General features: G+C 29.9%; 2 protein-coding genes across 5 annotated transcripts in view; one reads left to right on the top strand and one right to left on the bottom strand.

Moving 5' to 3' along the window:
* Positions 1-16,820, bottom strand: part of LOC111033830 (ras-like protein rasC) — a 169,482-nt gene that overhangs the window by 38,858 nt on the left and 113,804 nt on the right. The gene's annotated exons all lie outside the window — the stretch shown is intronic.
* LOC111033828 (lipase member H-like) overlaps positions 1-16,820 on the top strand; it is a 37,065-nt gene that overhangs the window by 5,982 nt on the left and 14,263 nt on the right. For both annotated transcript variants that reach the window (XM_022314756.1, XM_022314754.1), the window contains exon 5: positions 15,243-15,428. In XM_022314756.1, the coding sequence (XP_022170448.1) occupies positions 15,243-15,428 (186 nt within the window). The remainder of the gene's footprint in view (positions 1-15,242; positions 15,429-16,820) is intronic.

Raw genomic sequence — 16,820 nt, 5'->3', positions numbered from 1 at the left:
ACTCCATGCCTATCACGAACAAAAAATGACAGTTTTGGCGAAAGAAGAGTGATTTTGCTAAGTGGTCTCACATATACATACATATTATAAATAATATATTTTTTTAAATTTACTTTTTGTAACTTCGTGTTTTTACTATTTTTTATTTGTTTTAAAGTTAATAATTACTAATCGAATATCAAAGTATGTTCAATATGATATAAAAAAAAGATATATATATATATATATGCTGTAAATCCACATCATATTATACAATTCTATTTATCTAATCCAAACTATAAATACTGAGGTAATTAATTATTAAACGTATAATGGGTTTAGTCTTAATATTACGTTGAAATATTTCTATTGAGATAATACAATTAGTACAATATTAAAATAACCTAACCGAAATAAATATTACAATATGATAACTGTTTCGTACAGAGTATAGACTTTACAGTTCATGTAGATTTATTCGAATGGTGATAAAAAACATATAAAATTTTATTTTTAGTTTGACCCGAAAATCGAAATGGGTATTTTACAATTTATAAATTACCTTTTATATACATATGACATTTGCGTACAGGTACCGTAACCTATATCAATTATGCATATTCATAAACATGTTATAGAAATAGGCACACGCACACACACACACACACACACACACACACACTTTATTATACGATGAACATTGGTATTCCTTTGATTCCCGACCGGTGTAGGTTGAGGTAAAGCGAGAGGAGGGCATGCCACCATTTTGCTGGAAAATGTCGTTTTGAAGGTTGCCCAGCGATGACATCGGAAGACCATTAATTACACGACACGCTATTGTCTCGACTAATCTGACGTTGGTATTACTCCCACTTTTACTATTACTACCACTACTAATACTATTAATACCACTTTAGTACCAGCGGTACTAGAAACGTTACAGCTAAACTTTAACTTCAACCACTGCTGCAGCTACTGCTGCGTACCGAGTACTGTACTTAATACGGTTGACGTGTGCACCGAATTTGTGTGAATATATTCTGTGTGATTCAAATAGAAAGAATTTTTAAATTCCGAGCGCAATTAATCCCCTTGCTATAATGTCTGCGTTTTTAATATCTAATTAAAAATGTCTTGTATTTCTTAAGATATTACTCGGTCGAAGACAAAATGATCATTTATTTGTGTGTATAAATAATATATATATACGATAGATACCAGCGAGGACTTTGTCGATTGTTTCACTGCCGCTGGCGACCGTCGTTGAAAATTGCGATCTCTCGAAATCAAACAACTTAAAGGGCGAATAAAATAAGAGAGAAAAATACAGCGTTGTGAACACCAGATAGTGTAGGACCGTTCGTACCGAGTTCAGACTTACGGTTCAAATCACTTCGGGACTTCAAATAAATAGTCAGAGAAAAGCGTCAACACCGCCTCCGCTAACCGGTAGTCACACGAGGGCATATCACCCACCACATTATACCTATTGTAATATACTGTTATTAAACCATATACTTACAATCCGTGTACTTACACACGTCACGGTTATCTGTTTAAATGGTCAGGTACATAATAATTGTGTAAGTCGACTCTCGTGAAAAAAAATGTTAGTGTGAAGTTTATTGGTACAATTGTACCCTGATCTATGTGTATTATCACTTACCACGCTAGAAATAGATATTATATTACAATAGATTACAGATTTTGTGTAAGATTTATTTTTTAAATCGTTGATCCAGAATTACACTATGTATTTAATTATTCTTTTCAGAAATATGCACAAATTGACTCACTGAAAATGAATGCGATCATTTAAATAAGTATCACCCTGTACATGCAGTGGGCTTGAGGCAAGCATTCGGGTCGGCGGGGGTGTTCTGAAAACGTTTCTTAGCTCGCGAATTCATACATTTTAGCGACACTCTCGCAAACGAAACAAAACGTAATAAAACCTAACCTCTTGTATTTTCGTTAAGCACACATACTCCACGGCGTTGGCTAAATTAAATTCGACGTTTTGTTTTCTAACATTAATATAACATCGTCTACCTACTTAGTGGTGTTATTATATAATTCATATACATATATTATTATTATTATATCACACGATCGCTTTACAAGGACCTACTCGCGTCGGCGATGAAATCAAATTTCACAACACAACGACATACATCCGCAGTATTATAATTGCACGCAAAATAATCGGTGTGCAATAGGAATTGACAAATAACGTGGTGGTGATGGTGGGAGGGGGGTACTAAAATTTTTCAACCATAAGAGAGCTATTTCTGGGGAGGGGGGGGGGGGTATTACCTAATGAAAATTTGAAGTGCCGCTGGGCCTGAATTTTTAATAGTAGGCACCTATATATAGGTTACATATGTGTCGGTTTAGGTCATGTTGCTAATTTTTGATGGTTACAGATGGGTTTTTTAAAGAATCGTTTAATATTACGAAGACGACCATAATACACCGTCGAGTAAACGATTCGCATAACCTTTCAAAAAGATTTTTTGTTTTATTATCTTTTATTGACCTTATCGAGTTGAGTGTTGCCTGTAGGTACCTGCTCTTTACGCAATTAAATTTTTTATTTATTTCAAAATACTAGTTACGGTTACACTACTATTTTAGTTATTTTAACTTAAAGTTACCTAGCCATACAATTATATTATTATATATTTCTTAATAGAAATCAGTGTTTTTTTCCACACAAGTTAATCATTATAATTTATAATTTGCCATTTTTGGTTTTTCCAGCCATTTTCGAATAATGTTTAGACGATTAGATACACTTTAATCGATGTCTGCAGATTAAACTCGGTCATATTTATTACACATACTTTGACGGCAAATATTATCAGGGATGAATTCATACTTGACCTTTTTATTACCTGCTATTTTCAGCCGGTATTCATATTCATAAAACCATTAAGGTAATATCGGGCCAGTTTATGTTTGCCCGATCAAACATTTCCTAAATTCTTACAAAATATTATAATAAATTTAACACACGCCGTATATAAATATCTATTTAATATTGCCAAATAATATAGTCCTTTATGATAGGCGTGTTTGTGATTAAAATGTATACCGATTTTAAACCAAATCCATCAAAATAATTATAGGCTTTGAGTATGAAATATTTCAAATTTCAAACTTTCACCCTTCTTGAAATATTAAAATATATATATTTTTTTAATTTTGGGTTTCTACTATATTTTATAAAATCATCACTAGATAGTCATACTGGTTTCATACGTGATCAGTGATTAGCAATATTATTGAATTTCCGATCACGATGTTGTATCTTGTAATTTATAAAATGTGCCATGTAAGCAATATTTTTACAACATTTTTCACTTAACATTAAACTAAATTGAGGTGTTTACTCTGCACTTAGTTTCTACAATAGTTTTACTATTTTTCAAAAAAAAAAATGTTATGCAATTTTAGATCCTTAATTATTTGTATAGTTTTGCTAAAATTAGAAGTGTGAAATATTTTTTGAAAAACACTGGATATACCTATTTTGTACTTATACAAAATATTAAAAATGTATGTGTATTGATTTTTTAAAACCGTTTATATATTTTTAATGGTTTTGGGATTATTATTTTATTATGGTGGTTAATAATTAAGTAGCTGATGGTGTTTTTTAACGATTCTATTTTTTCCATAATTAATTCGTTTTTTTTTACTTCATTCGAAATTATTGACTAAATATTATGATAAGCTCAACAAAGTTAAAAGTAGATAATAATACAGTTGAAAAAAAAATATATATATATCTGCGTTGTATGCAGCTTATTATAATTTTTGTTTTATTATTTATAATTTAATTCGGTAATAAACGAAATGGATGTAAGTCATATTCGATTTTGCAATAGTGTTCACACAACTTGACTTAATATTTATTGTTATATTGTTATATTGTTTGATGATTGGATATTAGACTGACATTTTTCATTGCCTGTTTTGTAATAATTCCTCCCGAAAAACGTAGGTACAAAAAAAAGGTAGGAGTGAAATGTCTTCAAACATTAATCAATAATAATTCATTGGTTTTCTATTTCTTAAAATTGGATTTGAAATGATGTTTGACAAATCGAACATATTTGATAAATTTAATGTCAATCCATTAAATACCTACACACCATATAAATCATATCATGTGAAATGTATTTGACATAGTTAAAGAGAGGCAAGTCGTTTCTATAATGCATTTAATTTAAAACCGAAGAAAAGACAATTTCTTTTATTTAGACACCCATACGCGTCTTTCTCAACAAAAACATAGTATTACTAATATTGTTATACTACAACTGTTTTCGGTTTTAAGTGCCAAGTAGAAAAGTGACTAAAATAATTAAGGTGTATCGAACAACAACTGTTAAAATACATCCACTCTTTATGTTGACAGTTGTTGTACAAATTTAATATAATACAATAACTGTCTTACATGTATCAAGACATACATGAAATCTAATTTTTTAATAACATATTCATATTATTATTTATTATATTTTGACCTACATAATATAATCATATACTAAATGTGTTAGAGGAGTATCACAAGGTACACCTTGGTCACGCTGAAGAGCCGCCACTGTGAAACAAATACTTCATCATACAACAATACAAATTTTAAACTGGTTTTCGTAGGTTTAATAACACATATAATATTGCCTTCCAGTACACGATTATTATACTTATTAAAATAATACATCGATTTTCATATCGACTAGTTACAACAAAACATTCGCCTTCGTTCAAATTTCGTCTCAAAACTCCTCTCCACACGTAATCTATATAGTCTATATTAATTATTATCATAGTTAAACGCTGCCGTGTTTGGTTGAAGATTCAATTAGTCTGATTATGCAAATGCGTTTTAAAAAAAATATTTATACTCAGAGTTTATTTACGTATCTATTTTTATAATGATATAATGTATTTATTTTATTGTATTTATTTACAAGTGACATCGCGTAGAGGTATAATAAATATATAAAGTTTGTATCTTCATATGATATACACAATTTTATGAATTAAGAATAAAATATTTTAACTTTGACAATGTGTGTCAAAACAAAAATCAAAATTATTATAATATAGGGTACGATTATTTAGAATACGCCACGCCATCCCGGAATAGATAATATAAATTTTGTTGAGAAAAGGGAGGGTGACAAACGTTTGGTTATTTATGATTTTGAAAACTGGTAATTTGAATTTAATTTTCTCTAGAAATTCTGGGCAGTCAATTTCGATAATTATATATTGGCTTGGACTGCTTGGAGACTATAATGTAACGTCCGAAGACAAACTTCGTTCCTGCAGGATGTTTAAACCTCAATATTATACAACTGCCTCACAACTTAAAGACTATCATTATTAAAAATCCCTTCTGTACACGATATAGTGTTTTTAATTAGACCAATTTGTGGTGTAATACGTAGTACCAAGTATAGTAATAATTTAAAATAATATTTTGTGATTTAAAACTTATTGATGTTAATGATAGTGTATAATTTTATATGGGTACTCGTAGCATATTTATTACTTGAAGCGTGGATACGATATCTTTTCCAAGTGTGAGAGGGAGAGGTTCTATATAATAGTATCCTATATTTTATTTATAACATAAAAATAATTAAAAATAAATAACAATATTATAACTATTATAACGATCTCATTGTGGGTAAAACATTTTTTCAATTCTTCCCGCAGAGTGGGTTTAATTAAGTTTTTTTTATTTTTACGCATAAGCTTGGATTATTTTTTATTTTTAAAAGTGTATCGTCACATTAAATATATTTTCAATAACATCAATTGTTTATTTTATGTTAATTAGATACCAACAGTTCTAGACAATTCCCACAGTTATGTGAGAAAAATAACTTTTAAATAAATGTCAATCTCACTGATTATTTTAATATCATGATGTATCGTCATAATGATGAAAATACTATTTTTGGTTTGTTATAGTGAGGGAGGGGGGGGGTGGTTGAGGGGTGGTTCTAAATATTCTTTTCAACTACGCCATTGATAATAATCAAAGATTGCAGGTAGAACACCTTTGTATTTCATCAGACGTAACAGTGATTAGAAGGAAATAGCTGATAGCAATATAAAGATTCCAAATTGTTCAAGCATACTTGCCTAGGCGTGATTAAACTAAATCAGTAACATTAAATGGTTTTTTCGGTGTTTAGGTTTTTAGTGTAAAAACAATACAAATCCAGCGGAGTCGTGTGAATAGTGTTTTCAATTACTTTTATGTAGTTTTTGCTTTCATGTTATTTGTTGGGAGGGGGGGGGGTTGTTTTGATTGCCGTGTATACCGGTAACGTATTCACGGCGTACACAAGTGGTTTCGCCGTGGATTTGGTATGGCTTTTATTTTTTTGTAACATGACTGTTTTATTTATGTTTTACAATATAATGGGCGGCTGTTTGGGTTGATAAATTAAAGGGAAATAAAACACATTCAATGAAAAAAAAAAAAAAAAAACCTCTCAAGCGAATTAATTTGGCCGAGGTATTATATGCGCAAGCGGGGGCGCGAATTATTTTTCCTCGTCCGCACCGGCCGACGTTTTCACGCGTAAAAATCCGGTGCCAGCGGTATACAAGTCATTTGAGAAGTTACTCGACAATAACAGATTCTTTAACGATGATAAAACGACACACACACACACACACACACACACACACACACACACACACGCACACACACACACACGCACACACACGAACCACGCCTGCGCAGCGCGGATAGAAGCATACGTATACGTACGAGCAGGGACACACAGATATATTGTATACGTGCCTGGCGTACGCGGACAAATTGAGTACATGTAGGATTTACCACACATAAACACGCACACACAAGCTCGAGCTCACACACGCACACACATATTATATTATACGAATATACGAACGCAGGACGAACACAATCGCAACGCACGTGCGACAATTTACTGGGACTACCTGTTCTCTGGAGCATATCTCCCGGCCGTGTAAGCCATGGGGATTTTCACCGAATTTATGGCGGCGTTAAGCGCATTTCATTCACGACCTCAGACTCTACACGTCCTCTCGCACCTCCCACCGCCGCAGCAGACACTTATATCCGCGTGTTTTAGACAATAAACGGCGGCGGCGGCGGCGGCGGCAACGACGTTATTAATTAAAGGAATACCTACAATGCAAAAACAACACCGAAACATCAATGACACTGCGAAAACATATTACGATCCGTCGCCCGATAAAAACGCACCCGAAACGCCATCCTCACAAAATAATATAATAACGCTGTAGAATGTAGATAGTATTATTGTGACGGAGGTGGGCACTCACATTAATTAGAGTAGATAGTTTTAGACGGGCAGTAATTAAGTACGTACTGTTAAGAGTTTAAGACCAATTCTTGACATCGAAAAGATAGGGAAGGTACTTTTAAAATAGATTTGTACTGAAAGTGTAATATTTAAAAAAATAATCGATTCCTTGGATAGAAGCAGTATTTAGATTTTTCAATCCGAAATTCGAACAAAGCGTTTGATATTTTCGAAACACAAAGAATGATTACATTTTTAGTCATTTCTGCGCTTAATTTAAAAATTTCAAAATAACAAAAATTTAAAATACGCATTAAAAACGGACGAAACATGCCATAAAATGTAAAATTAAATTTTGCATTCGGCACACCGTTAGGTCATAAAATACGTTTTTGTATAAACCAGCTACTTTTTTTTTTTTACCAACTAATGCAAAATATGCAAACGCATATCATCTCCTTTAATAATTATAATACATATTAAATTTTCGATAAAAACATGCAATTTATTAATTTATTATTCTACGAGGGCTCAAACACAACAGCAAAATATGGTTTGTGAGGTCTTAGAAAATATAGGTTTTCGATCTATTCGTGTAAAACGAAAATAATAAACATTCATTTTCTTCGTAATAATAATTAATAATATCAGCAATGTACTAGAACGATTTTATTTACTCTCGAAGATTTTCTTAATTATTTTGAGTTTGGGAATTGGGTATTACTGAAATCAAATTATTGCATGCGTACATTATGTTTTATTAGATTATTACTCTAGTTGAAATGTTACGTCTAATAACCGAACAATAGTCTGATAGTCTGTACTATAGTATGTTATATAATAATTATTACGAAGTTTGAAATTTACTCAAACCTAATCTTAAAAGTTTAGTTCGTATACTGATCCGCTTTTGAAAACATTCCAAAACTCCACTTCGCACTTTGGTGTATTCCATGGCATCCAAACCGTGAAATGTAACGATACATAATATTATATTATATGTGTATTATATACATTGTCCCCGTACAACATAATTAATGGAAATTATTTCCTTTTATATCGAGATAGATTAAACTTCTATGGACATGATTTGAATCATTACTCTTCCATAATTTAGTGATTAAAGATTATAATAATATCTCAAATAAATCTCTAAACAATTGTTACAGTTGTACACGAGTTGAGTGTAATTGTCGTGCATTTTCCAGAAATTACTTCCGGACTCTGGTATCATTATTGGTTTGTGTGGGACACAGACTTTATCATTCTATCATAACTTATAAGTAATATCATTGAAAATTATTATTTAATCTTCTTGAAAATTATCTAGTTCAGTCACTCGCCGTTGAAGGTTGTACAGCACAAAAGTTATTTTTTTCGTTTTTGTTCGTCTATAACTATTATTGCAAGGGATGGGAAGCAAATAATATATTTATTTGAGTCATAAAACGGTCATTGACATTTTCGTATAATGCACTATAATATCATCTATTAAATAATAATGGTTGTTGTGGACTGTGGTGGTGGGTAGAAATCATTCAAAGTGGTAGTCGTTCCCCCGTCTGTATATATAATTTTGTTATATATAGTAATAATTATAACCATACTTGAACAATAATGACTAACTGAAATTCATGAAAAATGTAAAAAATAACTTTTGTCTCTGTTTTGTGACGTCTAGTTAGTTGTTGGATCAGACTTACATCAAATAAAGAGTGTTGTGTATTTTAAATCATTAAGTTCTGAATAAAAGAAAATCCATTATTTTGTAATAACCTTTAATGAATCCTCGCATTACTAATCAAAGTCAGTTTCAATACTATAAAAAGCAATATTAACTTAAGCTATATTGTTGTTACTAGTTTGGTCTAATTCAATACACGATTATTTTTAAATCATTTTATTCTTATCTGCAAACGTTAAAGTTACGTTAGAAAATATTAATAAGGATTTTTTTTTAGCCTTTTATTGAACTAAGTAAAATCTTATAAATGAGCTTGAAATATTTTAATTGCTCATAATTTGGGAGAAAGTACTTTTTGTTTTTTTTCGTTTCTGGTATTTAGAGCTTTTCCATTAAATGGTTCGAGTGAATACTAATTAATGATTCTAAATCATTTTTTTGATATATATTTTTGTACCTGTTTAATTTGCACACATAATAAAATAAGAATAAATATTATATTTATATACATCAAAATAAAATTTAATTATAAAAAGCTATTTAAAACCAGTTTGGCTTAATATTTTAGAGTATTTGAGTTCCTAAACGGGTTTTTTTCAAGTTGGTTCTAGACCTTAGTTAATGATAAGTCTATTGATGCACCATCCCTTTTTTTTCATGCGAACTTCCGGGTCCTTTCACGCTCCGTATGACATTATATTCAATTTGCAATTTCATCTAATACCACGAACTACGCCCTAACCATCGTATTTCCCTTATGAACGCCTTCCTAACTTTATGTAAATATTTTTGCCTTTCATATTAAGCTCTTTGAAACTTTTACATTTTATATGCTATTTAAATTCTTGTCATTCTCAGGCCGCGGTTTGTTTTGTAGCAATAAATAATGTTCATTAATGTTCATACAAAATATCATAAAATATCCCTCTGCCGCTACTATTTTTAAATATTATATGGCCACGGATCAGCAACAAATTGAACATATATTTTAATAAAATGTGTTCATAAAAATATAATAATCGATTACAAATACCAAGTAATTTTAATTAATAATATGAATATAAATATATTAATAATATACATATTCAATATCAAATTGTCATATCAATTGTTGGACAAGTGTTCAGATGTAATGCACAATATGCCCGAGTGTGGCACGGTTTACTGCTGTATTACACTATTAATAATGCCAACATACGTCGGAATGTTTTTTTTTTACTATCATGTACATGGTATATATTATATTTAATTTTATAAATACAGTTTGTTGAACTTTTGGCTTGGAAATGTTTAATTGCGTTAATAATTGCGTGTATAAGCTTTTACGTGTATATTACACCTACGGCTACACGGCAAATATATAGGTACAACATACATATATGTTTATATACATTACATATATTTATTTATATTTGTACACGTGTTGTTATCAGAGAGTCCGGTATTTGTGTAGAATGATTACTACATTTAGATAAAATAAAAAGATGAAATTTTTAGTTACATATCACGTTCTGCGAACATTGTACAAAATCAAACAAGAAATTACACAAATAAAAAAATATTTAATTCGAAACGATTTATTAATTTAAAAAAAAACTGAAACTACGCTCATCGAAACACTACTCTACAATAATCCTCGTTCTGTAAATACACCATCCTAATATTATAATATTATTAGATTATTTCACGATAACACTCAATGCAGAGTAACCTATTTTCAAACGGCGTCTTAAGTTTAGGTATACTGCTTTGACGAGTTGGACCGCATACAAATTTGACCCCCTGTGTCCAGGGTCCGTCAAACTATGTTTGATCGTACAATTTATACGTATCGCAATAATAATATATTCGCAGTGAAATACTACGGGAAAATCGTGAACAACGCCACAAAGACGTAAAACAACGAGTGAACATTTTATATAGACGGCAGCGTATTGTTTCAATTGATTTTCACACTCGTTATATAGTAATAATATGACGAGTGGTGTGGCTTGTCGAGATGGGGTCTGTGGCTGAGAGGAAATGAAAGTATTTTTTTACCCGTACGGGGTGAATTCATTTTAAGTGAGAAAGTGTGTCACCGGTTTTTACAGTATTTTGTGTATGTCAAAACCATATAACTTGTGCTTTAATATTAAGTATACTATCATAATATTATATTTATAAGACAAATCACATTCTGAACAATTGTTTTTTATATAAAATATATCGATCATATTATAATATATTTTTTTTAAATTTGAAGACAAAAGGCGTCGGGGTATATTTTGTCGAAAAACAACGAAATATCTAGCTTTCTACTACGTCATTCTATACATATAAAGCAGGTAAAAATACAAATTATTTTTATTTGCACTCAACCATAATACATTGCCAGTGATACATTTTACTCCTGAATGAATTAAATTGAAATTCATGATTTTAATTTATGTAAATTGAAAGTAATATTCATCTAATGAACACAAAAAAAAAAAGAGTACGTATTTATTATTAATATTTAATATACTCTTTATTTTTTTTTTTTTTGATAGTTACTTTTTATTTTTCGTTACTTAATTTCAACCAGTTATGGTACGGAAAATTAATTAAATAAACAATGGTACTAACTCATCTTATCATAAAATTCGAGAGGTTAGAAAATACAAATCACAATGTAGTTAAATTGCATATCCATGGCGCCGTGTTAACTAAATTGAATTATTGAAGGCTCATTCTTCAACAAAATAATTCACGTGAACAACCGCAAAACGCTATAACATAATAAATCTCACCAGAAAATGTAAGATTGTGTCATTTTTGTCAGCGGTATAACAACAGCAATCTCTATCCCAACTATATTATATCACTGTAAGTAATGGTATTTTCCTTTCGAATTTTGATTTTCTTTATTTTTATAATTTTTTCGTTTTTATGGTTTTAAATTTTTCTCCATATGCTATCTTATTGGATAGCTTATTTTTTTTTTAACATAGTCTCTTTACGATCGCACGATTTATTTGTGGTTTTCTTCTTTCGAATGTATATCGTAATCGGTTGTTATTCGTCTGGTGGTTCAGGCATTATTTATAGTCCGATAGTAAAAAGGTTATTTTTTTTCGTACCAACACTACCAACACAATAATATAGTATACTCACTGATACTGACATGATGATAACACACACAGCTTGAATATAACATAATTTTCGTGTACAGGTACCTAACTTTTTGAACTTTTTGCCGCATTACTTGAGTAACTTTCTATCGTAACTCATAAAATTATACAATGTAACCGAGCATTATTAATTCACCTTAAATTATGCACATGATTTTTTAAGATCGTCTCCTAATACATGCAAAATGTCTTTTGAATTATGACGTTAGTTTTCTGTTTGCCACACAAATAGATAAATAAGATAGATATGAAAAGCAAGACGCGGTTAGACGGACATGTTCTGTTACTGACTGATTTTAAATTGTACACTTACGATCATAATTTGTAGGGAAGTACAAGCCTGTATATTTCCATAGGTTTTTATATTTTGAAACAAATAGCTTATAAATAAGGAAAAAAAAATGTATAACTGGCTTAATATAAGTGCAATTTATTTATTTATTTATTTTATAGAGAGCTATACGTATATTACAAGACGTACTCCTCTTTTCATAATATTTCATTTTTTTTTTTTTTAGGTATATTTATTTTATAACTGGCGGGATTTAGGCCTTCTATACCAATCTAGAAGTAGATATCGTCAAAAAAAACTAAAAATAACCTTTATTATTATTTAATATTTACTTATATATAAATGATAATTATTGGTATGAAAAAAATAATCCCTACCACATTCAACTAAGTTACAGAGCAATACACCGGGATACTTTTTTTTTATAACTATTGTGTTTCTTCTATGTCCATCATTATCTTGTGTATCGTGTATGTTATCTTTATTTATACTCACTGCGACCTTGATGTAGCACGAAAACTGATTAAGTGATAAACATTAGAGAGCTGATTCTTCTTAAATACACGACAATATAATAGTATGCTGGTTGTGTTTCCACCCATTACAGAAAAACTAGACTTCATCGTAGAAAATACATTACTGCAGGGTTTAGCCATATCGGATTTAATTTCAGTAAATTCTTCGGGGCTCAATATCAGACGCAAAACAAACATTGTTCGATTAGTTGGTCGAGTGACACTAGGGTCATTTGTGTTTACACTCTTCTAAATATATGTAGATGAAATCTAGTGCTAAATGTACATAAAAAAAATAAAAACCATCTGCGTAACCCATTAGGTATAGAAATCGTTGCCCGTGAGAACGCATTTCTATTTTACAGATTTCGCATCCTAAGTGCTGTTGTGAACGCTTAGTTTACTGAAGCACATATCATATTATCGTGCACCTACGTTATGATATGGCCGAGGAGTGTAATAATATTACAATATCCCTTCATGCGCATACAGACGACCAATCTCTCGAAAGAAGACCATTTTCTAAGCGATATCGTATAGTGACCGCAATTTCGGTTTTTATTTTTTCCCTATTCCGAGGCTTTTAAAAAATCACATTACTGTAACTCGACCAATTATTATTCCGAGACATCTGCTGAATTTCTCTATACGTGTAATCTTCTTAGTGCAGATATATTTATACTCGACATGGTAGTTTTGTTGTATAAATACGCTAGTATACAACTGTGAGTTATCAATTAATTTGGAATTTTAAAATTGGCAGTCAATAAATTGTCATCAGTCTGTTACATATATAACATAATATTATAAACATAATATATTTTCATGTTTACATTTTATATTATTCATTTGCACAATTTTTCGATGAGTCGAAATATATTTGAATCGTACTCACTTGTATAATATACAGACGGAGGACTAATTATTATATTACTTATTAGTTATTTTTTCTGAGCTGTGTAATTATTATTATATACGTTTATGTTTGAAAATTTGATGTTTGAAAATCAGAAAAAGCATGAACTATATGAATAAAACAATTAGATTGTAGGAGTGAAAATGTGCAAAATTATAATTTAAAATAGTTATAAAATCGAGCTGAACAGTAAATAAAATATAAAATATTTTGTAGCTCGTTTTTTAATAGTAAAATAATTAAAGATGTTAGAAATATTGCAATGAAATAATGTAAAAACCGAAATACATTATTTTTGCTGCTGAACATTTTTATTATTAATAAAAATAAGCAACATCTTCCTTCAAATACATTTATTTTAATTTCCATGAAATTTCTAATGAAAATAGAAAAATAATCACCTATTTTAATACCCTTTAAATATTCTAATGAACAATATTGTTTCAATCGTCACTTTTATAAGAGAAGAGAATAGTATTATGGTGTTAGTAAAAAATATTATATTAATTAGATACCTACCAACTAATAACAGACAATTTTCAAAGTTATACATTTTGAAGACAGTTATTTACATTTGTCCCATTTAATTGTAGCTCGACCAGTCATAGCACAATGGCCCCGCTTAGAATCTAAAGTTATATGAAAAATTATTTTTTTGGAAAGTACGCGATTATATTTTGAAATAACAAAATAATTGTATAAGCTTATTATTTTGGAACTAATTGTTTTCTAAAAAAAATATTTCATCATATTCTTCAATAATATTATGTGCCCTTGATAAATAAGTGCGAAATTTGTTTTTTTATTGCACAATCTCGATTGAATATTAAAACTTGGAAATTACATAAAAGTTTAATAGAACCATTATTGTAATAATATATTTTGTGTTATACAAATATTGTTTCTTTTTTTTTTCTTGATAAAATAAACTTTTCCTCACGATATCGAGGCAAATATATCGAAAATGACTTTGCATATTATAAGAAAATTATTGGTGTTGTATACATCAATGTAAAATAAAATAATAAAATGCAAACAATGGAAGAAATAATGTTAGGTATAAGCTATATAACTAACTGTATCTAAAACCAAATTATAAATAAAATCTAATACGTGTGATTATCGTTTTATTATCATTTTAACTATCAAATATATTATATGTTGAAAATTAAAATTTATGACATTCCAAGTCCATAAATACCATACCGTATTTTAAAATATATATATTACTACATTATTTTGCAGTGATTTTCTTTGTGTTATATATTTACATAATTCAACATTTTATTGAGGAATGAAAATTATTTATTAGTTTATCTCACATTAATAATATTATTGTGATCAATATTTTTTAGCTCTTGAACCGGCACAGCCTAGTTTTAAAGACAGTCAAAAAATCGAAAGAGTCGACGTAGACAGCGGTCAGTTCGTGATGGCGTTGCATACGTCGACCATGTTCTTCGGCTTGAGAGAACCAGTGGGCCATGTGGATTTTTACTTCAACGGTGGCCAAATTCAGCCGTCATGCAACTTTGATACAAGTAAATGATATAATTCATGGCAACTGATAATATGTAGAAAATTCCACGATATAGAATTGTGTTGAGAGTGTGATAACAAAAATTAAACATGTTACGTTTCCGATATTAATATTCTCGATTTTAAGGATATAATCATAATTCTCACCCGAACCCTAACACCAATAAATATTTCACAGGTTTCTTGGAATTTAGTTTTAACAACCGTTCTGTATTATATATGGCGGTACACCCATCACTGCTAGCAAACCAAATATGAACATTTTTAACCATAGGTACTATATAATAATATACCTACTCAACTCATCGGAACTTTTAATAGTTTTAAGCCTGTTATTTCGTCACACATAATAATATTTTATGTGTGTTGTGTGTGTGGAAATGTAAATTTTAAAAGCTTATTATAAACTCCAATACGGGTGTATATTACTTGAACGTTATTTTATAATTGAATAACCCCTATCTTTGGTACATTAGTATGCTTCAAACGATATGATACTTGCGTAAGTTTTCCGAAACTTAATTATAATTCAATGTGCTACAAAAATGTTCTGAACAATTAATTATGTTCGAATATAATACTAACACAGTTGGTCATATTTAATAGTGCTTTAGAGCTACAAATTTTGGACAAAAATACGATTGATACAGTTGAACCCAAGCATCATATTTGTTATAAATTATAGTTTACATTATAGGTACTTCATTTTATAATACAAACTTCATTTTTTTAAATCAAATATTATAACTTATGTCTATAACTTGTGGCATGATAATATTATAACAAAGTACTTGATAATATTATCATAGTATTGTTTTAAACAATGTTTTAAAAATCAAAAGCATGTCGCAATATTTACATTTTGGTGAATAATTATTAAAGCAAAACCGTTTTTGATTTTTAGATACAACCAAATAGAACTACTTACCTATTTTATTTATTTTTTATTTCAATTCAGGTTAGTAGAAATCGGAAATTTGCTAAGGGTATCTTTTGAATCTAATCTTAATTATTATCCAGTCTATTGGTTTGATGTGGTCACATTCCATAAAATAGAACGGACGAACAAAACGACCTTGTTCTGTCTGTATAATCTAATCGCTGCAAAATCTAGCGAATTCCGAAGATTAGGCTATTTCCAAATAATGTATTAGTTCGTCCACCAATTACTATATCTCTGACCCCACGGTCATCCGGAAATTGATGATGGGCCAACGTAAAAGTCAACAGTGATCGATGGTAGTTCAAACTTGCGATTACGATAAACAATTTGGTCCTGGTAGCGGTTTTTATTTGAAAATAAGGTATTATGTAATTTTTCATTTATCGGCATTTTTTTCGCTTTATCCTGTAGTTTCCTAAGCTACTACGGTTAGTGGGTAATAATAAGAAAG

This window comes from Myzus persicae, unplaced genomic scaffold (genome assembly GCF_001856785.1).
Source record: "Myzus persicae strain clone G006 unplaced genomic scaffold, MPER_G0061.0, whole genome shotgun sequence".
In the NCBI taxonomy this organism is placed as follows: Eukaryota; Metazoa; Arthropoda; class Insecta; order Hemiptera; family Aphididae; genus Myzus; species Myzus persicae.
This window is presented reverse-complemented; position numbering and strand designations above follow the sequence as displayed.